We start from the raw sequence: 27,454 nt of genomic DNA on the forward strand, positions 1-27,454 counted from the left end.
TTTTTAAATAAATAGTTTATTTAACATATAACATATTTTAGCTCAAAACGGACCGATTGTTATACAAATATTCGAAAAACGTATAAATTGTTTAGCTGTAATTAAATAAATTGTTTAACTATTTTTATTCATAAAAAAAAAATAACTACAAAGCCAGAAACTACAACTCAACAGAGAAAAAAAATAAAATGTTTTAAATATTAAAAATGATTCATACAATTTTCTTTGAAAAAAAAATATATTGATTTATTTCGAAAAATGTTCGACGGGTTCTTAAATATAAGAATCCCATTGGCTTTCCTTTTTTTATGACACACATGTGTATGTCTTTCAAATATTATTTACCTTCTATTTGAAAATATCTAATAAAATGATCATATTTGTTAATAACTTTTTTTTTTTTTTTTCTTCAAATCAATTATTTCCGGAGCCAATTTTTCAACAGCACTGAATGCAAGGAAACATCAATAGCAATGGCAAACAGATGAGGTAATGATCAATAATTCTAACAAAAGAATCCATCAGCAGATTAATCATATACATGGCATACGATTGAGCGGTTCATGATATACGTATGATTGAAAGACGCTGATGTAAAATGAAAGATAATATACTTATGTCTTCACCCGAAATGTTTTATAAACTAGTCAATATCCTAATGGGCATGAGTAGCAGCAAATACTATATACTCTATAAATACACCCATATACTTATGTACATCTCGATATATAAAACAAACAATCCCATTCCATCACACTGCAATCACAAATGATTATATTTATTTTCCTACTTGCCAACGCCTCGCATTTACCCAAGCACCATCACATTATTAGCTCGGCAGCAACATGCTGTCACCGCATTGAGCACAATTGCCCTCATTAACAGCGAACACTGATGGAAGCTTTACGCGTGCTAACGCATATATTTTTATATTCCACGCGCTTAATTACAGGACAACAGCGAGCATAATGCTAAAAATTGCCGTTGTCTATCAGGCTATTTTTATTATGAACTTCGTGTTGCTGTGCGAAATTTGTAATTTTATATTTAATGATAATAGGTAAAATAATATGGACGTGTGTCGTGCTAAATTACGGCCACTAATTTGAGAATAACAAATTTAGAGATTTAATTAGAGGATGAAAGCAAACTTCTATATGATGTTAATGGAATTGAATATGAAAAAACAAATAACCTAAGATATGGAAATATATCTTTGAATATTTTTGTAAAAAGGAATCCCATTGATTATACCAATCTAGAGAGTTAATAAATAAGGTTTCCATTGCATGCAGGGAGGAGCACTTCTGACAACGCTGTGGAAGCAAATTACGTTCAACAGAATCAATTCTTCCCGGTCAACGACTTCAAAGGGGGCTTTTAATAGATGGAAAACATGAAACCTTTGAAGGAGCAAAGTTACAAAAACTACGCAAAAACCTCAAACTTTGTCCCAAGGGCTCAACGTGGTCACCATACAGCCATAGAAATTTGACGAGTTTCAAAAATCTCTGGAAGCAAATTGGGCCCAAGAGATTCAAGCGGCTGCATCAGTGGCGCGGTCAACGACTTAAAAGGCTCCTTTTAACAGACGAAAAAAATGTGGCTGTTGAACTAGCAAATTACAGAATCTACGCAGCGACTATCAAATTAAAAAAAAAAAAGCATAGTGTCATTTTCATGACGGTGTAAACTTGTAACAAAACTTATGGCAGGTCTAAGTATTAAACTTATGCAAGCTATTTATTCGATACGCCACTTCACAAATTTTGTCTAATTAAAAAAAAATACATTCTGATTATTTTTGAATTTTATCGGTTTTACCAGTAACGGTATACCGACATACTGAAGAGAAAGATAATCTGTATAAATATGCCGGGTTTAAGCGCAAAGGTTTACATTTGTCATTTATGGTATATCTTGGACTAAAAAGCATTGAAATGGGTACGCGAAATAAAGGCGAATATGAATTCACAAATCCAGTCACGAATTGGCTAAACTATAAATCTTAATTTTAATATATATTTATTTATTTTTTGTAAAATAAATCATATTTTGTTATTAAATATATTACTTTTCTGCGAACTCAAGTTATACATAGTTCTTAAAGCCGCAGACAGAACTGCGCTATAACTAGACAGTGATTTCTTGTATTCAAATGCATTGCATTAGAAATATTTTACAGTTATTTTATAGTCGCAAAGCGTTTATAGACAACAATTCAAGCTATAATTGCCATGTAATTAATTTTCGAAAATGAAAATAAGCTGTAATGACTTTTGGGCGAGGGTTATTATTCTATGAGTAATTTTTGATTATTGATAGTGAAAAGAAACAAAACATTTATTGCACTTTTGTTCGGAAAATTTTAAAATATCTAAATAAGTTAAACAAACTAATTATATTTTTTTGTTACGTTATGTTTTCGAAGAAAAGAATAAAAATATTTTTAAAAAATATTTCGTAACCTAGTAAAGACAAAAAATTCCATGAAACCGTGAAATATTCAAAGCTTCGTATACATTCAATCTTTTTTCTTGAAAATGCCTATTTTCAATTAATTTATGTAGAAAATTTTTAGAGCAAAATTTTGAAGCTAATCTTATATTATGACACTTTTAATACATATTTTAAACATAAATATATTAATAATGTATAAAATACTATATAAAGTATTTCAAAAATATTTTAAATAAAAAATCTTAACAAAATATATAATACATATAACTATAAAAATATATTATAAATTACGTTTAAAGAAAAAATATTTTCAAGAATTTCCAGATATTTGGCCAACTTTTTTATTTCAAATATTTTCGAAACTACAAAAAATTGTATTTTTATGAAAACTTTCTTAAATCAAGCAAAGATAAGTTAGTATCTCTTATTTATTTAATTTGTGTTTGTTATGAATAACGAAATTTTTACAGTTTTTCGAAATTTCAAAATATTATAAAAATGTCAAAGTCTTTTAAAAGTTTCAATATTTCGAAAAATTTGAAAACTTTGACAAATTGTAAAAAATTTGAAAATTTTACGCAAAACGATTTTAGAACTTCCTAGAAAAATAGAATTGTGTCAAAATTTCAAAATATTGTGAAATTTTCAAAGTTTTGTAGAAGTTTCAATATTTCGAAAAAGTTCAGATTTGTTTAAAAACTTTTTGAAATTTTTACAATATTTTGAAATTTTTAGAAATATTGAAACTTTTACAAAATTTTGAAATTTTTACAATATTTTGAAATTTTTACTCAATTCTATTTTTCTAATAAATTCTAAAATCTTTACGAAGTTTTAGATTCTTAAAACAGTTTGAAATTTTAGCAAAATTTGGAAGTTCTAAAATTTTTAACACTTACTATTGTATTTTTAAAATAACGGAGTTGCGAATTTTGAAATATTTACAAAATTTAATTTTACATTTTTTGCAAAATTTGAAGCTCTAAAACTTTCAATGCCACTTATTTATTATATCTCTAACATTACGAAATTTTGAAATTTTTACATTTTGAAATTTTTGGAAATTCTGAAACTATTACAAAATATTTAAATTTTAAGAAATTTTGAAAGTTTTGCGAAATTTTTACAAAGTGTTGAAATGTTTCGATTGTGTAAAATTTTCTTAAAGTTTTACGATATATCAAGATTTTTGTAAAAAATTTTAAAATTTTTAAATTCTTGTTTTTCAGAGACCAAACAATTTTTTTTTGTCACTCACCAATAGTGCCCATTTTAGCCGCCACACTGCTCCAGTTTACTTATGAACCGATAGGATGTCTCCAAGTATGTTGTATGTGTGCCGGCTGGCAGGTTTTTAAAAACTCTACTCAAACGCTTAACGGTAGACGTTTCTTGTACGTTGTACCACAACCACAAGATTTGTGGCTTTAGCAGTTGGTTAGTCAATTTGGCAATGAACTTGACAAACACAATAATATTTTGGGCTCAAGTTATAGGCACACACAATTGACAGTTATAGTAGCAGTACTTGTGCTCGTAAACTACGGCAATTATTTTAAATAAACAACAAGTCTGTCTGTCAACGGCGATACCGTAAACATATATGTAAATTTGTCTGCATGGAAAATGCTCGCAAATTAGCACCAATAGTAAAATAAATTACAAAAATATTTTCCAAAAAAAAAATCAAATTGAGTGTTTACACAACAAAAGTTTTCGAAACCCAAAATTTGCGCAGTTCTTGATATTTGTTAATAATTGTAAATAGTTGGTTGTTTTGCGAAATTTTTTTGTAGTAAATTATTGCGGTGATTTTTTCGTAGATTTTCTTCAACTTTATTTCACTTTAGTTTTTGTTTGTGGTAAATTTTTTTAAGTTTTAGTTAGTTTTCGTAACAACTTTTTTTTCGATTTATTTAAAAAATTCACACAATTTCACTTTTTGTTAAATTTTTTATTTTTTTATGTCAAATTTTTTTTGTCAAAATATTTTTTATTTAAAAATTTTCTTTACAAAATCGCAATTCGTTTTCGAACCGACTATATTTTTTATCGTAAAAAATTACTTTCACTTTCTGCTTCGAATTCTTAGCGCTGTCTTAACAACACAGTCTTTCAACGGTAAATGTTCAAAATTCTACACGAAGATACACTTTTATATTGCATGCAGTTCGCTTACTTTTTTATTTCATTTGTATTTTCTTGGAGAGCGCGCATTTAGCATTCGGCTAGCGAGAGTTTATATTTTCCGTTAATATTCATATTGTATTTGTTGTGTGTTTACGCTGCTGCTGTTGCTGCTGTACACGCACATTATGCCTTTGTCGCCTCCAAACACTGTGATTTTATATATGCGCAGGAATGATATGCCAAATCAACAGTACAACAGCGACAAAAACCGAAATCGCGCAAGGAACACGAACCGACCAACGATGGAATAAACGAACGACGCCGACTAAACGACTAACCGACCGTAGCAAGCTAGCAACCCGTCGCACACCAGCCTACCCCGCCGCAACCATTTATATTACAACAACATACATACAATAATCAAACTAACGGTAAATAAAACACAAAACAAATACACTGTGCGATTGCCTAAAATCAAAGCAAATGAAAACGCACGAATTTTCCAAAGCAATATAAGCGCCAGCAGCAGCCAGTGTAGACACACTTATTTATACATATATGTATATGCACACGTGCATATGTATTGTACATACTCCAAAAGCAAAGCTCCGTTATTACCGCAAACAGAAAGCTTTCGTTTGCCGCTGCTTAACAAACAGCAAAATTTGCTGCTGACAGCTACTTCTAGCAGTAAAAGTTTCGTTGCGCATGGCGTATGATGAACATTATCTGCATGCGTGTGAAATTAGCGGCTTCACTGCTACAAAATCACAAAATAAGTATGTTAAGTAATGGGCAAAGGACACACGCCGCCTGTGCTCATTACGTAGCGTTAGCGACGTATGTGATTAGCTTAAGTGATATGCGAATTGTCTGTATGTTATGTAGCTATTTACATAACACTTATTTGCATATTTGTTGTAGTTTGTCGTTGTTGTATAATAGGCTCTTCAATTATGTGCCGACGGCTTAATATTGCGTAACTTTGAACTCAATGCTAGCTTTTGATTGATGCAGTTATGAGGAAAATGTGGAATGTGAATAAATCACAAATTAACACTTATGTACTAGGGTTGTCACAATTTTTTTTAATTTGAAAATATAAAGGCTCTAGAAATCCATTTTTTTATGCTCTTGCAACCTGTTGCTACGGAATATAATAGTTTTCTTCACCTAACGGTTGTACATATCACCTAAAACCAAGCGAGATAGATACAGGGATATACTATATAATATGTCGTCTTCTCAGGATGACGAGAACAGTTAAAATCCGAGTGACCGTCTGGCTGTCTGTCCGTCCCTCTCCCTTGAACCACACAACAATCAAAAAATATTATAAGAACTCCTACCGACAGTGTGATCATAACTCTACCGACTCCCCGGTAACGGTAACGGTGCTGCTAAAAACGACTGAACGATAAATCAATAGCTAAATACGCCTGAACCATTAAATTTTACCCGCGAGGTTTTTAATAGATTCGGGGTCAACATTGGAAGGTGAGCGTAGCATCGACCACTTTTAGGTGAAAACAGATATCTCGAAGTCCGACGTACAGATTTCAACCAAATTTAATATGTTGCATTTCTCTATATATTTTTATGTTACAGTGTGGAAACGAGCAAAATCAGACCATAGCTACGGCTACTCTCCATATAACATAATTTTAAAATTTGTCTGATTCTTGCCTTTTGTGTGTACAAATCAAGAGGCAATTAATATAACGGGATAAAACCTCACACGAATAATGCACTTAGAGTATGCCACCTTATGGCCAAAAATTGTTCAAATCGAACCAAAACAGTTCGGACCGCTAGGTACTCAATATGTAGATCCAGTGCTTATAGTTTTTCTTCCGAAAATATCGGTCAATGTGTGAGATATGAAATTGAAATTCAGAGAGAATTCTTTCCTGATAGTTGTCAGAAATGAGTTGAATAGAGTCAATACTTTCCCGAATAAAATCGGGTGAAAACTCGCCGTAGATATATAATAATATAACTAAAAAGCCTCATATACATGAAGGTGCCTTTCCCGGCTTTGATCCTTGCAAGGACAATGAAAATAACGCTTACATGATGGTCAGACTCGACGATTTTAATGATTTTATAGATGTTTTCAAAAAATGGATTTCCAGAGAGTGGTGCATTTTTGCCGTCAAATTTATCCGAACTGAGTCAACGATGCGAAAATTGCGTGTGCACTATCAGAACCAAAAATACTGTTATCATTTACAGTTTTGTTTTCGCTTTTATCGAAGAAAAATAATACTACTTCAACAATACTGAGTCAACTAATCACAAAATTGTCTAGGAATATTATTTCGTACTGTCTTTCGAGGGGAAGCTTATCTCATTTAAACAATTGAAGATGAACGAAAGATGAATGGAGACTATAATCTTTATAAAAGGTCAAAATTTTAAATGAGAGTTGGTGGATGATATGTGGAATAAAAAGTATTTTCAACATTGATCCTAAGAATAAAATCTACAACAAGTCCCGACTGCAACAAAAATTTAAAAATAATATTTGAGCAGTTCTGCTTTCTCCAGACTGGATAAGAAAGCGAAGCAAAAGTGCCTGGTAGTAATATCTCCTGTCATCAAACAAACAGTCGCCGCACTCGCAACTTTGCTCCCACTTTCTTGGAACCAGTATTAACACCAACAACATTGCCAGCCTCGAAATTCAACGCAGAATAAATCTTGACAACAAGTGCTACTTCGGATTGGGTAGGCAATTGAGAAGTAAAGGCCTCTCTCGATAAACAAAGACCAAACTCTACAAGTCACTCAACATCCCCGTCCTGCTATATGGTACAGAGGTAAGAACGATGCAACGCAGTCGATGGAACGATGAGCTATATGAGATATACGACGCCATTGACATATGTAGTTCAGCGAATTAGGAGACAGTGGCTACGATGGCTAGTTGATGTCGGCCGAATGAATGAAAGTTTTCGACGCAGTACCCGCCGGGGAAAGCTGAGGAAGAGGCAGACCTCCACTCCGTTGGAGAAAGACTTGGCCACCGGCTGGCGTCCTGTTTTAAACTCGACTATGACCGCGTAAGCTGTGTCTACGCCAATAAAAAATAAAAAGATTTGAGCAGAAATTGCGGCATTAACAAAAACGCTTCACAAAAATACAAATAAACAAACTCAATATTTTATATAAACACGAATTTTCTCGAGTAAATAAAAGAGTCTGATATTTTCGAATGTGATGACAGTTGAATAAAAAGCATAACTTATGAGAATTAGGCTAGTTCCAAGAAACGGTTTTCCTTGGCGCGATGCGGGCTAGTCATTTTCATATATTCTTCAACATTTACAAAAATTTCAGTTGGATTAGTGGAAAATTAATAGGAAGATGATGATGAGGAAGAAATAGATTTTACTAACTGATGACCTTGGGTACTAATGACTTACTAGAAAGATTAAGATGTTTTCAAGAGATATAAGATGCAGAGATGTTAAATTCTGCAAACTTTGGTTCACATATCATTTTTTTTTTCTTTACAAAAATTATGTTATATTCTTTCACTACAAAAACTAAAAATAAATAAAAAAAAATAATATATTTATAAATATATTTCCACACTTAAATGTTTGATTGAGTTTCGAAATTCACTTATTGATTTGTATAATACTTTTACATAATTATCCGTGTTTCATCAACAATTTAGTCTGAAAAATGCCGCCTAAATCAAGCGAACACAGAATTGTTGTTTCTCGGAAGCGCCTACTAATGCGTGAAAGGCAATTGCTAATTTTTGCTTTAATAAATATTTTGTAAAGGCTATTTCCATCAGCCCACTTCATGTCTTAGTAACACTCAATAAATGTTTTATATAAATACATATACACATATCTAAAAGATTTATGAATTCCTGGGTGGAAGTAACTGAGGCAAAGAAAAATAATTCTTCCCGAAATTAAGTAATACTTGTGTGAACTTTTTAAAATTTTGAAAGTTCGTCAAAGCTTGATAGAATAATTTCTTAAATGTTTTAAATATTTAAATAGTTGAGAATAAGTCCCTACCTGCTTTGGGCTTTCATATAATCGATTACAATCATCATCACGAAATGATCGGAAACTGTTCATAAAACTTCGTTGGGGTACAAACTGATTAAACTTTCGATAAATGTTTCAACAATTCAGGCATGGCAGAAGTCATTAATCTAGGAACTATAGCGATTAGAATTGCCTGTAATACTATGGCTGCCTTTATTTTTGAAGAAATATGAACCAAAAATTATTCTTCTTCTATACGTCGCGAGTGCGATGATGATTTGTTTGATGACAAGAAATGATTCGCATTGCCGTCAATCACTACCAGACCTATTTGGTTCGCTTCCTTATCCAGTCTAGAGAAAGCAGGACTAAGGGCGTGATTGTTGAAGTCAATGATATCCATACCAATGACGGGCGCCAACAGCTATACACTTTTATAGAAGATTGTACCTTCTCTATTCAGATCTGCAGCCCGAATTATTTTCTCCTGGAATAGATTGAAGAAGTCATATGGTAGGTAGTCGCCTCGTTTGGTATCGAGCGGCTTGCGATGTTGAGGACGCTTATCTCACGGTAGTTGGCGCAAATTGGCACAAATTTCAATGAGAGATGATGCTGTCTCCTTATCAGTTCTTCGCCGTTGTATTTTAATAACTCTGCCCTCAATCCATAGGCCCCGGCCACATTGTTGTTCCTCAGACGAGTAATCGCTATTCGAACTTCTTCATGGTCAGGTAATGAAACGTCCGCTCCATAGTCATCGGATTCACCCCCTCCTCGGGTTATGCTTTCACTGCCATTCAGCAGGATGGAGAAGTGGGGTTCTACAAGAGTGTGCTACGGTCTTGTAGTCTTTTGTTAGCGCCGCAACTTTTCTTAAAATTTAAAATCAGAACATCATTATAGTAATAAATTTCCACGGTTTGCAAACTTTTTCCCGAAGTAAGGCTGTTTATTACTAAATGGCAAACGTAATTGAATATAAATCAAGAACTACTATTAAAAAGACCAACTTCGAAAAAGGTTTGCCGCATTTAAAACCAGTTATTGACGCCTCTCAAAATTACCCGTTACTGGAGGTGAGTATTATCGCAAAAACAAAGCTTTATTTTTTAATACAGTACCAAAAGTAAGGGCCAATATTTCTCCATACACGATTTTTTCAACATTTTCACTAGCAGATAGCGAACGAATTTTTTGATCACAAAAAATTTGAAATACGATCTTTATCCCTATTATTTTCTTGTTTCCTTCGTCGTAGCTTCGCGCTTTACTATGTACTTAGCCTTACAATGAAAATAAAAGTCATATCCCGCACGCACGTCCTCATTTTTTAAACACTCTTTTAAGTGTGTCGTGCGCACAAGGTTGGTTATAAGGTAGATGACGAATGCAGTGTAATTATTTTAATTGTGGTAATTATGGAAATCTCGTAATTATTTACAGTTGTATATCACGAAATATGTGTATACATATAAAATCATATGGTTATATAATATGTAGGTAGTACATATGTGGGTTCAAATTTTAAATCTCCAGTAGAAAATTCATATAGGTAATGCAAGGGTTAAAAGTTTGAATATGCACAGTACGAACACTTTTTTGGTGAGGTTCCCCACCTTAGGCTAGGCTGGATATATTTTTTTCGACACAGATGTCAGGAGAAACGTAGGGATAGGAACAAACACTTATTTTTTTAATTCAAAAATTTTTGTAAAATATTAAAAAATCTTTCTTCATAAAATTTGTAATGAAAAAAAGTTCCGAAAAGTTCAAACATTATTAGAGTGGTTCGATTTGCAGTGAACCAAAAAAAAAAAAAAAAAAGAAAAAACGCGCATGCGAGAAATGTTCTGCGGATCATTCTGAACAACNCTTTCTTCATAAAATTTGTAATGAAAAAAAGTTCAGAAAAGTTCAAAAAAAAAAAAAGTGGTTCAATATAAAAAAAACAAAAAAAAAAAAAAAAAAGAAAAATCGCGCATGCGAGAAATGTTCTGCGGATCATTCTGAACAACTTTGCCTAAGAAACTATGGGACTAAAACCGGCCAGCGATTTTTAGGGGCAAATTTGCCATAATTACACTACAATGGTCCGGTAGCCTAAATCTATGTTTGACGGAGAGCTCTTTACAGAAAATTCCTCCTCAAATCACTTTCATATACCCAGCTTCCCTGAGCGTTAGAGCACACTTCGCAGCCATATACCTGTCGGAAATATTAAAATGGCATTAAATGCCATTGTTCATGTAAATCGTAGTACTCTGGAGATGCCGATGAGAGCCGCTCTTTGGACATACTCAAGTTTTTGAGTAGGTGTAGTCTTTTCGAGCGGCCTCAATCAGGCGTATACACCATTATGGGCTTATATTCCAACACCAACCTGCTAGTTTCCACTATTAACGTTTCTCTTAGCACCACCCCAAAGCCATTCCGTTCTCTCGCAGAATTGAATGTTCTTTTATAAAATTTTAATTATTTTGAAAAATTTTGGATACCCTGGATGCCATAGCCGATTTCCAGGAGAACCTCTAAGAAAAACAAGTCTAACGGCGAGGCTTCCTACTAGAGAATTTATTCGTTTATACTTTAGAATGGCTAAAAAATTTAAATTCTTACTTTTACAAACATTACTTGACAAAGGTATTAAAAAAGGTTGTGTACAAATTTCATCGGTCCAGCAGTTCTGGAGATATTTTGCTCACTAACTCTAAAAAGCACAGTTTCTAGAAAAAACGCGTCAAAAATGTGGAAGCCGATTTCGCTAAGTTAAAAAATTCCTATACAAAATTCAGATCTCTGAACCCCTTTTCCAGTTCAACTTCAAATTGATCCAAGTAAAGGTACTTTTTTCAATACGCTTTTTCGAAATACCTAGCACGCAGTGAAGAAAAAATATGCATAGCTGCCATGGCTAATAGTGTACACAAAGACCGTGGAGAGTCGATTCGGCACCGTCGCGCAGCAACTCGGACTGACTTATGGAACGACTTGGCGCATTTTACGTCCAGATCTTAAATTGAAACCAGATAAAATACAGCTTGTGCAAGAACTGAATCAGCTCGACTTTTCCACGTGACATCGCTTCGCACTATGGACTTTTGAAAAGTTCCAAGACGACCGACCCTCAAGGGGTATGTAAACAAGAGAAATTGCCGCATTTGGGACGAAAAGCAACTTCAATAACTGGGAAGTGGAGTCATCGGTCCCCATTTTTTCAAAAATGAAGCCGGTGAGAACGTAACCGTACCATGATAACCGACTATTTGTTGCCTGAAATCGATGTTCCTGTTCTCAACGGCATTTGATTTCAATAAGACATCACATAACTCAATGGATTTATTGACAAACACTTCGGGAAGCAGATAATTTCACGTTTTGGACCAATCAATTGGCCACCAAGATCGTGTGATATCACACCGTTAGACTTTTGCTGTGAGGATATGAAAAGCCTCAATTCTATGCAAACAATCCCAATTCGATTCAGGCCTGGTACGAAAAACATCACGCCTGTCATTCGCCCGTTGCCAGTCGAAAATTTTACTCAATGGATGGACCAACTCAGACGTAGCCGCGGCCAACATTTGAAAGAGATAATATTCAAAAAATAAATGCCAAAAAATTTTCTTTCGAATAATAATAAGCATTTTCTATTAAATTGAAAGTTTTTCTGTTTTTAAATAAAAAAAAAAAAGATAGTAAAATCGAAATGGAACACCCTTTATAGGCGAAACAACCGATTCTTTGAAAATCAGAAGATGTAGCTCGTTAGATATAAGAATAAATCACTCCCAAAGTTTCAATAAGTAATATTTATTTATATGCTATAAAAAAATCGTTAATTTCATTGAGAAAATGCGGTCAAAACTCTAAATTCACCCACCACTTTAATTTTAAATGCAGAAAATACCACCTTTCAAGCATACCAACATACACGACAACAATTACAGATTTTGTGATAAAATACTTATACAATAATTGCTAATTTGATTTTATCATCTTAACTAGTTTAAATGCAAATAAAATAAGCTTATACTCGAGGTACAAAACAAGGAGAAGTTCATAATTTTATAGCATAACTTTGCACCTTCACCCAGAAATCAAGCGGCGAAGAGCACATGAGCGGCATGGATAAAATGCTTAACAAACAAATAAAACTTGCGAAGCGCGACCAAGTACAACAGCAACAATAGCAACAACTGAAGTAATGCCGAACTATGCGCAATGCTTTCTTAGTAAATCCTTGTGAACCTCAAAAACTAGGTTGCCAACTCCACTTTCGCAAATTTGCGTCCTACTAGCAATCCACGGCGCTACGCTTTGACACTACACATAGATACATACATTTTACATGCCTGTGATTTTTGTGAAACACGCCCACAGCAGACAGTAGACTCCATACCAAATTTTATTAAATCGTTGCTCTAATAAACTTAAGCCACCTGATTTGTTGTGGACGCCATGGCAACAAGTAGACAACTTGCTCTACATTATGCGCGCTTACCATGTGCCCGACGACGACGGTATGTCAGACTTCAATTCATTCCGATACAAATCGCATAATTTAGTAGTCATCGATTTTTGGAGCGCGCGGAACGCGTAAACGGCATTGCGGTCCCGGTTGGTTGGCTTACTAACGCAGGAGGAGGCGTGCGTATCAAGCAATGCATGAGAAATCCGATGAAAATGCCAACGAGAATCACAAGAATGAAACCGCTAATGAGAAGCAACAAGCACCAGCAGTTGGAAAGTTGGGAGACGTATCAGCGTCAGTGCAGCCAACGAAACTAGCGGAAGCGAAATCAACTGACTCTGCTTCCGTTGAAGTGACAACTACCAAGACCACAACGCATGTAGAGACTAGCACAGTCTTTACAACCAGTGCCACGACTATAGCCAGCTTAACAGTCACTGCTTCAGCCACAGCCACAGCCTCTCTCAGCACAGCTACCAAGCCGTTAACTGCCACAATCACTACCGCTACCGGTAAGGAGATAATACCCAGCGCACCGCCCAGCAATTACTGTAATCGTCGCACTTGGATTACAACCGACCGACTAAATGAGTTACGCCGCCGCGCACAAGAGGCGGTCAAGCAGAATAAAACCTTCACCATACGCGGCTCCTTTCATTCCGTACGCAATGCGCTTGTGGCACGCGGTTGGATTGAAAAATTAGACGTGCATCGCAAACAAATACCAACGGGTGTGTGTCAAGTGACATACGATGATTTGGCGCAAGGTTTGCCCAAGCGCAAGCCGGGCGAAACGCGTCGTCAGTATATTGCCAAGTGTGAACGTAACATTATGTCGCGCTTTCTCGAACACATGCCCATCGACTTTTTGTGGACGAATCGCAAAGAGAAATGTGATTATATAGATCAAGCTAAAAATCCCGGTATGATTATTAATAAGTTTCACCGTGCGCCATTCACCTCGAAGGAGGGTTTATGTGCACAATTGAAGGACTTCCATTGGTTCTATGAGGAGGGTATGTCGGAGTTGTATTTTCCACGTTGTTACAATGTTTGGAGTTTGGAGGAGCTGGCCGAATTTATGGATAACTTCAAGCTCACTGCCTGTATTGCCTTCATACGTGTCGTTGTGGATCGCTACCGTCGTAAGGGTATCGATGCGATTTTCTCCACCATGGGCACGGTACCATATAATAGCATAGATTTCGCAATTAAACGTTGCAGCGATTACTTGGATAGTTGTCAGCACAAAGATATCGATTTGGATGAGCTATCACGTGTTTGGGAACACGAGTGGGATGTATTTTTCCATCAACATCAACAGGTCGTCACGGAGGAAGCGAAAATATTTACAGAACCAACACGCGCACCTGAGTATACGGTAAAATTGAGTATACAACTGTTGGAACATCTGCAGAACTTTTGGCCGCAATACACGTTGGATGGTTATCAGAATTTGTGGATCGTAAAGCCGGCGAATAAGTGTCGCGGACGTGGCATACAATTGATGGATAATTTGAAGAAAATTCTAGTGCTTGTAAATCCGTCCATCGGTTCGAAGAGTCGTTATGTGGTGCAAAAGTATATAGGTAAGTGGGCAACTATAGGCTGCTTCTTTAAGAGGACAAAGATACATTCGATTTTAAGAGTCTGTCAGGGGTCTGTTAGTTTCTCAAAAGCATTAACAACACACTTGTCCGAGGAGAGGAAAAAAAGAAAATGTATCGTTTACTGAGAAAATTAGATATTAGAATTTGGTTGTAATGAAACAGTCAAAAAATTAGTCCGCAAAAACGCAACTCGCTTTCGTATTCTAGTTCTCTTGTATTTTGAATTTACCGCCGAATTTTATTGTTGTAACGGCAGAAACCTTTCTTTATTATTTGAATGAATGCTCTCAAGCGGAAATCTTATATTTTTGTGTCCGACCTGGGCTTGGGACTGCCGTAGGAACGGAATATCTCAGCAGATAATATTTACTCTATTTATATATCTTAAGCTGCGTAATAAAAAAGTAGAGCCAAACATGAATTACTTGTAGTACATCAGGAACATACAGCCGTTTTAGTAGAGTCATGCGTTTTGGTCAGGTACTAATAGAACTCAGTGGCGCCTAGAGAACATTATACAGTCTAAAAAAAATATTAATTTATCCATACACGTAGCACGTATGTCCCATTATAACAGGCTTGCCGATTATCTCACACGCTAAAAAGTCTCCTATAAATGGACCAAGTATGTTTGTTGATTCATTATAAGTTCTCTCGTCACTTATGAACATAGAAGGAGTTGGTCTTCCCGTTCGTTTGGAGTATTCCAAGACCTTCGTGGATGGTTCAGGCACTATATTGCGGCAACTTCAAAAGATTATCCTACATTATTATCACTTACAACTGGAAATCTTTAAAAATCGCTCACAAATAATAAAGAGACCTTAGAATTAGAAAATTTGTATCTGAAGCTGATACAAATATTCACAGACTCACAATTTTGGAAGGTCGTCTGCTTTAATATTGTATAAAAGGTCTCATATTACTCACACTTACTGATCCAAAGAGAGTTAGGTTATGTTAGGTTAAAAAGTAAGCTGATTTTTTGAGAGGCAAGGAATAATTGTACTTGGACAGCTAAAGACGCCTGTCAGTTGTGATGCCAGCGCAAAGCAAGTTGCATCCAAAATCCTTAGCCTCACCGCGTGAAGGCCAATGGAACGGTGCCAAGTTAGAACATCTCTCATTGCAGCGTTCTGAACCTCACCAAGAGCTATTATTTCAATGAACCTTTTGTATTCCAAAAAAAAGGCCAAAGACTTTCCCAATTCTACAAATTCTGGTCGCCAACCAACGCTTGCTGAGCTTGCACGAGACCCATAGAACCATCGGCCAATTACACGAAGGAGAGCAACTGGTCGTTCCAACCCTGATGGGATGAAAGTGAAATAATGCATTCATTGACTAGACTTAACTTCCTGTAAGCATGTTGAAGGCCTAAATGGCAGCTGTGCTATTGCAGTGGATGCATAGTTTCCTAAAAAAGATGCAGTCCGCCACTGAAACTTCTGCTTGAAAGACACTACAGTGTTCTGGCAGTCATAAACAAGAATTGATTGAGAGCTCCTCCTCAAATCTTCCCCTTGAGCTTCGATTCATCCGTGAAAAAACTTACTGCGTCTCCTCTCCAGCTACTCACTTCTGCTTGAAAGGCACTACAGTCGTCCGGCAGTCTGAAACAAGAGTTGATTGAGAGCTCCCCCTCCAACCATCTCCTTGAGCTTCGATGCTTCCGTGAAAAAACTCACTGCGCCTCTTCTCCAGCTAGTCACTTCTGCTAGAAAATATACAATACAGCAGTCCGAAACAACAGTTGATTGAGAGGTCCCCATACAACCTTACTATGGTGCTTTGATCCATTTGTAAAAAAGCTCACTCCGCCTCTTCTCCAGCTACTCTGTCCCACCAAACATATTCCTCGGGGGTATCTGAGCAGAGAAGATGACACTAGGAGTATGCTCCGCGACGCAGTGGCCTAAATTGATGTCAAGCGATGCAGTTAAAGTGATCGGGGATTTCGGAATATTCATCTCTGATACAATGTATCCGATTTGCCGAAGTTTGTGGTTCAGTGATGCAGTCGAAGTAAGTGAGGATTTCGGAATGTTCTTTTCCGGGATCCTTTAAGTGCCCGATTTCCCGGAGACTGTTAGCACCTGGCGATTATATTTCCTCATAATCCAATCCTGGCCAGAAAAAATCGGATCTATTTAGTTAATGTAAAACCGGCTTTCATAGAACGTGACAAGTAAAATGGCATAGCAGAGCTCAAGTTATGGAATGTCTTATGCAATAAGAACAGTTTCCATTTCACAATGCGTAACCGAATTTAATCGCCAGGAAGCGCATAAAATTCGTCGATGAAAATCTGCCTACATATCATAATAAAAAATTTATGACTTCACATTTTCTATTTAATTTCCAACCTACAAATTCGCATGCGATTTTCAGTGGAACTAAATATAATAAAAATTAAAATGGCTAAGAATAGCAAATAAAAGCTCAATGTGGTAAAAATACACGCACGCGTGGGGAAAATCTTGCATGCTCACGTATTTACAAGCTATATATAAGTAAATAGGTATGTTTTGGTGTCATATATGGGCGTTATGCTTACACGTGAGTTCACATACCCATAGGACGAAACGAAGAGGACGACAAAGCGTACTTTCACCGCTCGTTTAAAAATAAACACAATACGAGCCAAATGAATATGGTATAGTTTATAATAAAATATAAGCATAATAACATACAATACATATGTATGTACTTAGAGGCACGAATGCCTAAAAATATCAAATACTACAACATGAGCCCTCAAACTCGAACATTGCCAACGACCCTACACAATACGATTTGGCTTCAGCACGCGGCCACCGAAAAACAACGAAGTGTATATACAAAAAACAACAACAAAAAAATATAAGTACATATATATGTATGTATGGGATGGTGGTGAATGTTGGCGGGTGCACAAAATCAATGAACTTTCAATTTTAATGGTTCGGCTTCAACAGGTTGGCAATAAGCCTAATTTCCTGTCATGACACCATAAAGTTGCGTGAGCATTCAACAAATGCCAACCCACTCTTTGCACTGACGTCACAACAACCCAACAGATAGCAACAAAAAAACATAAACATAACCTTACTTTACAGTGTCCCTGACGGCGCTCACTTAACAGCGTGCTTATATAGCACAGTTATACTAACACATAAACCTTTTAAAATATAGTATATGTATATACATACATATATAGCTATAAAATCGTAAGATTTCGTAAAAACTTACCTACAATTTCTTTTGCAGAAAGACCGCTCATTATTCACCATACAAAGTTCGATATACGCCAATGGTTTCTCATAACCAATGTACAGCCGCTGGTCGTCTGGATGTACAAGGAGAGTTATCTGCGCTTTAGCTCGCAAGAGTATAGCTTGAGTAATCATCATGAATCTGTACATCTGACCAATCATGCCATACAGAAGAAGTACAACAACGGTAAACGCGATAAACGTTTGCCCATAGAGAACATGTGGGATTGTTACTCTTTTCAAGCGTATCTGCGTCAAATCGGCAAACAAGATATGTGGCAGGAACGCATCTATCCGGGCATGAAGAAAGCCATTGTGGGCACAATGTTGTCGTCGCAGGAAAATATGGATCGTCGTCCGAATACGTTTGAGTTGTTCGGTGCAGATTTTATGATATGCGAGAATTTCTATCCTTGGCTAATTGAGATTAATTCAAGTCCCGATTTGGGTGCGACAACCAGTGTGACAGCACGTATGTGCCCACAATGTCTGGAGGATGTGATAAAAGGTGAGTTTTATAATTTTTTTTCACATTATATTGTTATAAGTACTGGTACTGATAATGTTTGTACTGTTATGAAGGGAGTAGAATAGGTGTTGTCCGCATAGACTTTAGACGTTCCCTAAGGAAAAAATCGGTGTGAACTTGAAATTGGCGCCGTCTTATTGAAACCCAATTGACATCATTTTTGATGAAATATGGACCGATGATTCCACAGGCCCACAAACAAAACCAAAACGTTGTTTTTCTCTGGATAATATGACATTTTTGAAGAATGCTCTTCGTCCCAAAGGCGGCAATATTACTTATTTACATACCCATTGTACCGGAAATGAGCGTCATCGGTGAATAAAACTTGACTTGAAAACGTTGGATCTTCTTGGAACTTTTCAAGAGCCCCTAGACCGAAGCGATGTGGCTTGGGACGACTTTAGTTCTTGCATAAGCTGTATTTTATCTGGTTTCAATTTAAGATCTCAACGTAAAAACCAAGTCGTTCTATACGTCAATATGAGTTGCTGTGAACGGCACCGAATCGACTCGCCACGGCCTTCGTGTAATAAATGCAGGGAGGGTCTCAAGATGGGTGATAGTGATGTGAATAGTATGATCTGATCTCTCAAAAAAAAGGATATTAAAAAGTACCCCTACTTGGATCACCCTTTATAAGTGCGTTGGAAAGATAAGATTCATACTAAAAAACCGGACCTGGCACAAAGTGATTTCTACCTGTTCCCGTCTGTGGGGAATGATTTGTGGTGGTGGTTTGAATCCTACACCTCTTGAATACAACACAAAAAATCCTACGTCTTAGGAAATTTTTAATATCATTTTCTGTTTTAGCAATCCAAAACCCTCTAACATCACGGTAAAAAAAGAAATATGAACTAGTGTAACTAGTGTATTTATTTTTACTATGCCTTATATATTATTAAAAAATAAAAGATAGAGATATATGTAGTTAAAGTTAAAGTCCAATCATTATGAGTTTATTACTAAATATTTACCTTTTGGCTTATCTGACTGAGTGCTTTCCTAATTTCTCGCATTCTATATTCGCAGTTGCAATTGATCGACGCTTAGATCCCAAGGCAGATATGGGTAATTTTGAACTTATCTACCGCCAAGTAGTGCCACCAACACCAGCCTATATGGGACTCAATCTCTTCGTGAAAGGCAAGCAAATTGTCACTAAACCGCCACATCATCATCATCACCATCATTATCCGCATCAGCAACGCGAACGTCCAACACTAAGCGGCCACAATTACAGACATCGTGCCACCATCACGCCAGCCATCTCGAATGTACACAAAGCTATGCCCACATTTAATGCTACCGAGTACGTTGAGAAGTATATAATGGAGGCGGGTAATAGCAATCGCAGCAGCATAAGTGGCGGTCTCGTTGGCGGTATCACCGCCTCGGGTGCCGTGATACACACTTCACCCACACCAATGCAAATGGTGCAAAATGCACGTCGCAAATATCATATAACACCGCAAACGCCTGCTATGATCTGTCCGAATCTCTTGAAAACGCCACGCACACAGGTAGGCATACGCCGCAAGTCCGTCACGAATCTCTCCTGTAAAGCGAATACCATGCCGGCAACAGCTAAAGATCACGAGGTGACTATACCGCTTATGAAGCGGCATCGCAGTTGTGGACCACGCCTTAACACTGCCGTCGTTGCGGGCTGTACGAATAATGAAAGTGATAAAAATTTTAAATTTATTATTAAGAAATGTGCGCTGCCAACATCGGCCGAGGTCAACAACCAATTGCTCAATCAAATCGACGCAGAACCGGCCACGGTCCGTGTTTCGGCGCACGCGAACAAAAGTAAAAGCGTCGATAATATTGTGGAAATGTTACGTCGGTTCAAAGTACAGCCACAGTCAATGACACTGTCACAAACGCAAGGGTCAAAACAGGTGGCACGCAGTGGTGGTGTAGCGCATGATTTGACCACAAGCGTAAGCGAAAAATCAATCAAGTCCTTGCTGGCGAAACAAACGAAATCCAACACGACTGAGGTCTCACAACTGGCAGCAAAAATGGCGGCTTCAGCCAGCATACGCACGGTCGGACGCAAGCTTGTGACTTGGCGGCGCTCCAGGCGTCATAACGCCCGACTCGCCGCTAACGCCAGCAACTCCAAGTCCGCTGGCAGCGTTTACGTTTGCAAGAAGAAGCCGATGGCGTTGGTAGGCGTTGCGCCCTCTGCAGCAAGTTTAACTGTAGCGGAACATTCACGCAGCTCATCCGCGCACTATCAAAAGCCAGCTTTAGTAACAAATGCCACAGCAAAAAGCTAAGAATATGGTATACACACGAATACATGTATGTATATGTATGTCAAAGTTACGATTGTTATATTATATAAAAATTTTATTATTGTTCCACTTAGTTAATTTGTTCTTAACTGTTATAAAATGGCATGCGTGTCTTAATAAACTTTTGAACATTCGTTATTGAACAAAGCAATTTCGCCTCTTTCTTCGCATTACTTTGGGGCGGTGTAGCGTAGTGCTAGCGCTTCTTTAGCGGCGGACTTAAGAATTTTGGGTTCAGTTACACCAGCGTCGATTTGTGCTTTATTTTTCTGGAATGACAAGAGAAAGTTATGAGTTTCAGCGCATTTCGTTGAAAGAAAAAAGCATAAGCTAAGATCCTCACAGATCCAAGACAATACTATATAAGTAATTACATAGTTTTCTACCCAAAAGAAGTAGGTAAGATAAATAACTGCAGGATCTGGACTTAAAGTAAGTTACCATTCTTAATTTTGAACTTGAACTTAAACCTGAGCTTTAGAAAACATAGGGCAGATCATGTCACCAAAGGTGACAGCTGTGAACGCCGATCCTTCATGATTCTCAAAAACTACTAGATACGGATCTCCCGGATTTATAAATTAATGAAGTGAAAAGTTCTGGGCTGTAGGGCGGCTGCGGAAGCGTTGGGATGCCGGCTTTGGTTAGGTAGCTGTTCACAAGAAAGGCGATGTGAGCCGCGGCGTCGACGTGGTGCAACTTCCAATCGTCTGCGATGTCCTGTCTCACCTAGCGCATGTTAAAGTACTCCGTCAGAATGTTATGAACCACAGACTTTGATAAATTTAACATGTGGGCAATTGAATGAATACTTAGTCGACGTTCCGTATTCAAAACTGTGCGTACACGAGTCACATTGTCGGTGTTTGTCGAAGTCGCAGGTTTCCCAGCACAGTCATCATCAGCGACCTCTTCCCGGCCCTCGACCAAGGCCTGGTGTCACCGAAACACACCACTTCTTGCTAAAGCGACATCTGGGTAAGTCTGTTTGATCATATCAAATGTCTTTGTCGCAGATTTGCCGAGTTTCACACAAAATTTAATCGCATACCTCTGATCTAACGAACGCTACATTTTCGGCTTACACCGATCACAGAAAACCCTCACGCGAAAATGTTTGTCCTGACTCTTCCTCTTACTTTCCCGAAAACCCTGTACTAGACAACACAATTCCACTTAACCTTCTTCCATACAGCTTTGACAATATGAGTTCGAAAAATTACATATGTAACCTCACCATATGTGGGCGTATTAGACAGTGTCGGAACAGCTATCACGGCGGCGATTTGCACCGTGCTAAAAGTACGTAGTTCAAAAGGCCTATTTCGTTCTACTTTGGGCCAAAAGAGTTTGAAGTATTGGTTTTTAACATTTGCCAAGCTCACGGGTCCACAGATCTAAGGCTAGTGCGCAAGAGGACAGTGGAGTACCGTCTCGTTACCACTCTAATGAAATAGGGTTAAGGGTAGCATCTCTACCAATATAATCGGCCAATCAATTAGAATACCAAAGTAGCTTAATACTGTTAATAAGAATGTCAAGCACTCCTTGACAAGTCTTTAACCTCCAGTCAGCGAGCTCAAGATCAGTATTACAACTCTGCTGTCGGAGTGAATCCACAACACTCTGAAGGAAGCTGTCCTACGGAGCAGTACCTCTACTTATATCTTAAAGTCACGATGAGTCAGCGTTCCGACAGCTCTGGTTTATGGGCCATTCAGTTTTATATATATGGGACACTAAAAACCTCGTCTGACAAGTACTCTTCGCTTCTATTGAAGCTTAATCCCAAAAAACAAATTCTCTTTAGTCTTAATATATCTAAAAGGCCACATCTACACCTAAAACTTAAACTCAGTAAGCCTTCTGATCGAAGTAAGAAAGCACTACAATTTTCTTTCAATAATACTCCAAACTGACACAACACTCAGCGGGATAATAAAGTAAAATGAAGACATCAACGAGCTCACCTGTGCAGCTGGTCCCCTCAAACGCTTCAATGGCACTTTTATTGCATGTTCTGTTTTTTTAATCAACTTCGTCGGCAAACGAATTGTTGTCTTCTTTTGCGGTATTATTGTTTGTTTGAATAGTGTCATTGCTTTGCCACAAATGTCTAAACCAACTTCGGGATCGAAATCTCTTTTGATCTTATAGTTAACCTCGTAGACACGTTCAAAATTGCCAGTGGGCGAAAGTGGATTACGCGGCAAATCGACAATGACTTTCACCAAATCTTTCAAAGCCAAAGGACAAATACGTGCCGTCACGTCGGTGGATGGCGAGAGATCCGGCGTAGAATTGATTTCAATTAATATCGGATTATATTGCTCGTCTAACATTAAATCACAACCATACAATTCGAACGAATTTTCCACAAAATCAGTCTCCTCCAAACTGGCCATCACAACAGCGATAAGATTCTCTTTAAAACCCGGATAGATACGTTCTTCCCATATATTGTCGGGGGCATTCGAATGTTTTAGATAGACTTTGAATTGTTCCAACGACCACATATTGTTCTTCGGCAAACGTATATCACGATTTGGTTTGTTCTTATAACGCTTCTGTACCGAATTATTCGTTAAGTGTATCGATTCACGTAGATCATCGATGGTGAACTCCTGTGAGCTGAAGCGCAAGTAACAATCTCGATATAACCATATAGATAGGGTACAATCACTAATGGAGAGCAGCATATATTGACGTATATCGAATTTGGTTTTATGTATCAAGAGTGGACGTTCTGTGGGTTAAAATATATGCAATTACTTTTATAATTTAATAAATATGCTTAAAAGGGATTAGTTATGCTAGAAGGAAATTTCATAAAATTAAAACTATTTAATTCCATAATAAATATAAGACTGGTTACGATATGGATGGATATAACGGGGTTTCAATAGCGACGCTACAAAAGTGGATCGATAGGCACAGCAAACAACGACATACATATCTCTTCAGTAAGATTTGCTACTTCACCGAAATGCGGAATCAGTGGAATTAATTTTAAGAGCACTATGTCCATTTTATGGTCGTTATAATCGTCCTGACAGATCCACAATTGTGCGTCTAGTGGAAAAATTTGAATCCACAGGCACAGTACAAAATGTTCCCGTGAGAGTGAGACAAAGAAGTTTCCGTTGTGTCGAGAATACTGCTGCCGCTAGCGCATCAATTGAAGAAGAACCCTATCAGTCTCTCACAAGTCGTTCTCAAACGTTGGGCATCTATGTGACGTCGTTGTGCCTAATTTTGTGAAAAGATCTTGGCCTACATCATTACAAAATCAAATTGACACAAGAACTAAAGTCCTTTGACCACCAGAATCGTGGTATGTTCGTGAAACAGGCTTGATGCCGGATTTTCATCGAAAAATCATCTTCAGATATGAGGCTCATTTCAAAATATCCATCATGCAGCAATCCACACGTACTGCATTAGTCACCATTGCATTGGCCGGCGGCGTCATTGTGCCGGCACGTTACTGTGAATGGGAAGCGCTACCGCTCAATGGCTCGAATTGGATGATATGGACTTGAAAACCAAGTTTGGTGAACGTGTTATCTCACGAAATGGCCCAGTCAATTAGCCCCTTGGTCGTGCGATTTGACGCCGTTAGCCTGTTTCCTATGGGGCTACGTCAAGGTCTATGCCAAAAAGCAAGCGGCAATTCATGAACTTCGCACGAATATTGGATCGAAAATTTGGATCAGCGTCTGGACTTCTGCAAGCGTGGTTGTGGTGGCCATGCAAAAGAAGTCTACTTCCATACATAATGGCATCAAATGTACTTTCACAGGAATAAAGAATTTCACTGATATCATAAACTGTTCCGTTATATGCATTTACATAATTAAGAACTAGGTTGAAGAAACGAGCTTTTTCGACGAGTCGGACTAAAGCGAAGGCGGTGTCAACTCAAACTTCCGGTCTACGATGACTGCTGTTTCGCCTCCAAGAACACGATTCACCAGGAAGAGTCATCGAGAGTGGTAAGATTTTCATTATAAATGGCGTTCAGTACACCTATGAAGCTTGTTCCGTTCGAAATTGCTCCGATGTATTGTTGTAGCTCGTCTACATATTAAAGGAAAGTTCTTTTGTTGTTCCTAGTAAGCGATTCTATTCTGCGAATACATGACTGCTTGGAGAGGAATGTATTATGTTCCTTAACCGTAAGCTGTTTTGAGGTTGTTCGACGGGGAGCATCAAGAGGCTGTCATAGTCCGCAATGCGTTGTTCTGACATGTCAGTATCTTCTCCAGCAGTGTATCTAGGCGAAAATAGAAGTTAAACAATAGAGCGGAGAGGACCCTACCCTGCGGAAACCCCGTTAAACTCTTCTAAGCTTAGAATTTTGACTTAAAGTATAGTTCATTATTTTCCCTATCATTTTCGTTATTTATTATCCTGAAGTATCCGGAGTAAAAAGTCATGTCGTCCGGAGAAAGCAGAGGAAGAGGAAGAACTCCACTCCTTTGGAAATACCAGGTGGAGAAGGATCTGACTGCACTTGAAATCTCCAATTGGCGCCATATATCGAAAAGAAAGAACGACTGGCGCGTTGTTGTAAACTCGGCTAGAAGTAAACGGTGTCTACGCCAATAAAAAATAAGATTATAAACGGAGCACTCTGTAACGTTTGGTAACGAAGAGTTCCGGTAGGCTTACAGCTTCTCTCTATGTGTCCTAACAATCCCTAACGGCCTTAGGTATTACCTTACAGATTCCTTGAACCGAAAAACCACTTATTGCTGCTGGCCGGTCATTCAATACTCTTGAGAGTAAAGGGCGCTCACTATCTTTTTTCACCTTTCGAGAGATGAAGAGATCCGTTCGCACGATAGTCGGGTCTACGTAACCGGAACGGACCCAATCTTTTCCGGTCAAGGGCTGTGATCGAGATATACTATTGAAAAAGTCGCTTTTAACCAATCGGAGTATTTTAAAAATTCATATAATATAATATTTCGGATTTTAGAACAACCTAAAAGTGCTTAAACATCGTTCGTATTTTACAGTTTTAAGCAATAATGCCAACACTTACCCAAATACTTCTGTGCGATGTATCTTCTTTGCGGATTGTTGGTTGCCCATTGCAAAATCTCATCAATGGAACTACGTATGATAATACCCAGACCGCGGCATTGATAACCGGGCTTTAGTATCCACAGATTACGGCAACCATCCCACTTGTAATCACGACGGCGCTCTTCTATTTTAGTCAAATAAATGCGACTCAGTTTGGACACCTCCTCTAGCAACGGTACGGTCACTTTAATTTTGGCATTATTACGCATAACTTGATTTGAATCGGCAATAAAGTTCTGCCATTCGAGATTTTCACTTTCCGTATTCCTTTCGCCATCGTCATCCAGTGTACGATGTTCGAATTCATCGAAATGTTTTTTCAAATTTGTTACAGCAAAATGCACCACAGATATCGGTATAGTACCCTCATCCGGATCCGCCAACTCCGATAAACATTGACCATGCTCCAAGATAAATTTGAGTAAACTGCGACACTGCGTTTGACGAAAATCCTCTATGAATGCCATGCGCTCTTCCGAACTGCCACCCAGCCGATAGAAGCGTGGATGACTCATGCCGCAAACACCCTGCTGATGGAACCACTGATGCTGTTCGGCGCAACCGATCAAACCAACTTTGGTCGAAAAATCCAAATTACGACCGCGTCGCACACGATTACGCAGCGGCAGCACATCCGTATGCGAATCGCGTTGTGCCTTCGGTTGCCAAATGAAAAATGCCGGAAAGTGACTAATGATTTTTGAAATGGCCACCGCTTCATAGTCATTACCACGCTTGGCATGCTGCAGCAATACCTCCTCGGGTAAGCTTTGCAATTTCGGATAACGATTCGGTGACAGCTTCTCCAGCCAACCACGATTCAGCAATGCGCGCCGTATTGTATGGTAATTACCGTAAACGGTGAATATGCGCCGATTGCGAAACGCATCGATCACACGCGAACGATAGATGCTCGATAGCGTGCGTGTTTGCGCATTGCTAGCCGCTTGGGCGTCACTCAAAATCGCCATGCTTTTATTCACCTCCGGATAGGCTTGGTATTTCGCGCCGCTGCTTGTGTGACCGAGTATATAGTTAACGTTCGCTGCGGTTGGATTTAGTACGTTAATTTTTGAGACTGCGCAACGATGTGAGAGTGCCGCCAATTCGGCGTCCAGTGTTTGTATTAATGAACGGATTTTATAAACGGGATTGTAGTACTGGTTTCTATAATTTGGCCAAGATGTTGAGGAACGTTGCATTCTGTTTACAACAAATTTAGAAGCAGAAGCCGAAAATTTTTTTTTGGAAAATTTTACAATAATTTTTTGAATGATGTTCGGTGAAAAGTCCCATTTTTGAAATTTCTCCATGAAATTTGTCAAAATAACCAATTTCATTTATATATTATATATTACGAAAGAAGCTTCGAAAAAACGAACTAAAAACAAATATTATATTAAGTCAAAGCCAGTAAATAATAAAAGACATATGTAGCATTTGGATTTATTTTTAAAACATTAAAAGTGTGGGGTGGTTGGTGTGGTAAAAAATACGCCGAAATTCTAACAGACAGCATAACAGTATACCAATAATTCTCGAGATTTGCAAATGATTACATATTCGTATGTATTT

At 37.7% G+C, this 27,454-nt stretch overlaps 3 protein-coding genes across 3 annotated transcripts in view; 1 reads left to right on the plus strand and 2 right to left on the minus strand.

The window, feature by feature from the left end:
• LOC108965690 (serine/threonine-protein kinase SBK1) overlaps positions 1 to 4,294 on the minus strand; it is a 45,262-nt gene extending 40,968 nt beyond the window's left edge. Inside the window, exon 1 of the mRNA XM_018928270.1 lies at positions 3,719 to 4,294. Coding sequence (XP_018783815.1) covers positions 3,719 to 3,731 — 13 coding nt within the window. The 5' untranslated portion in view covers positions 3,732 to 4,294. The remainder of the gene's footprint in view (positions 1 to 3,718) is intronic.
• Positions 4,295 to 13,270: 8,976 nt separating this feature from the next.
• LOC108965663 (tubulin glycylase 3A) lies at positions 13,271 to 20,767 on the plus strand. The gene is made up of 3 exons (XM_018928215.1): positions 13,271 to 14,669; positions 17,940 to 18,452; positions 19,509 to 20,767. Exons 1-3 carry the CDS (start codon positions 13,271 to 13,273, stop codon positions 20,765 to 20,767), a joined length of 3,171 nt encoding a protein of 1,056 aa, XP_018783760.1.
• Positions 20,768 to 20,846: 79 nt separating this feature from the next.
• On the minus strand, positions 20,847 to 27,174 carry LOC108965689 (tubulin glycylase 3B). The gene is made up of 3 exons (XM_018928268.1): positions 25,836 to 27,174; positions 22,756 to 23,531; positions 20,847 to 21,054 (listed from the first exon to the last, which is right to left on the minus strand). The coding sequence occupies exons 1-3, from the start codon at positions 27,079 to 27,081 to the stop codon at positions 20,956 to 20,958; spliced, it is 2,121 nt and encodes a 706-aa protein (XP_018783813.1). The 5' UTR covers positions 27,082 to 27,174; the 3' UTR covers positions 20,847 to 20,955.
• Positions 27,175 to 27,454: the final 280 nt, after the last annotated feature.

Source organism: Bactrocera latifrons, unplaced genomic scaffold (genome assembly GCF_001853355.1).
Source record: "Bactrocera latifrons isolate USDA-ARS-PBARC rearing strain unplaced genomic scaffold, ASM185335v1 scaffold_145, whole genome shotgun sequence".
Lineage (NCBI taxonomy): Eukaryota > Metazoa > Arthropoda > Insecta > Diptera > Tephritidae > Bactrocera > Bactrocera latifrons.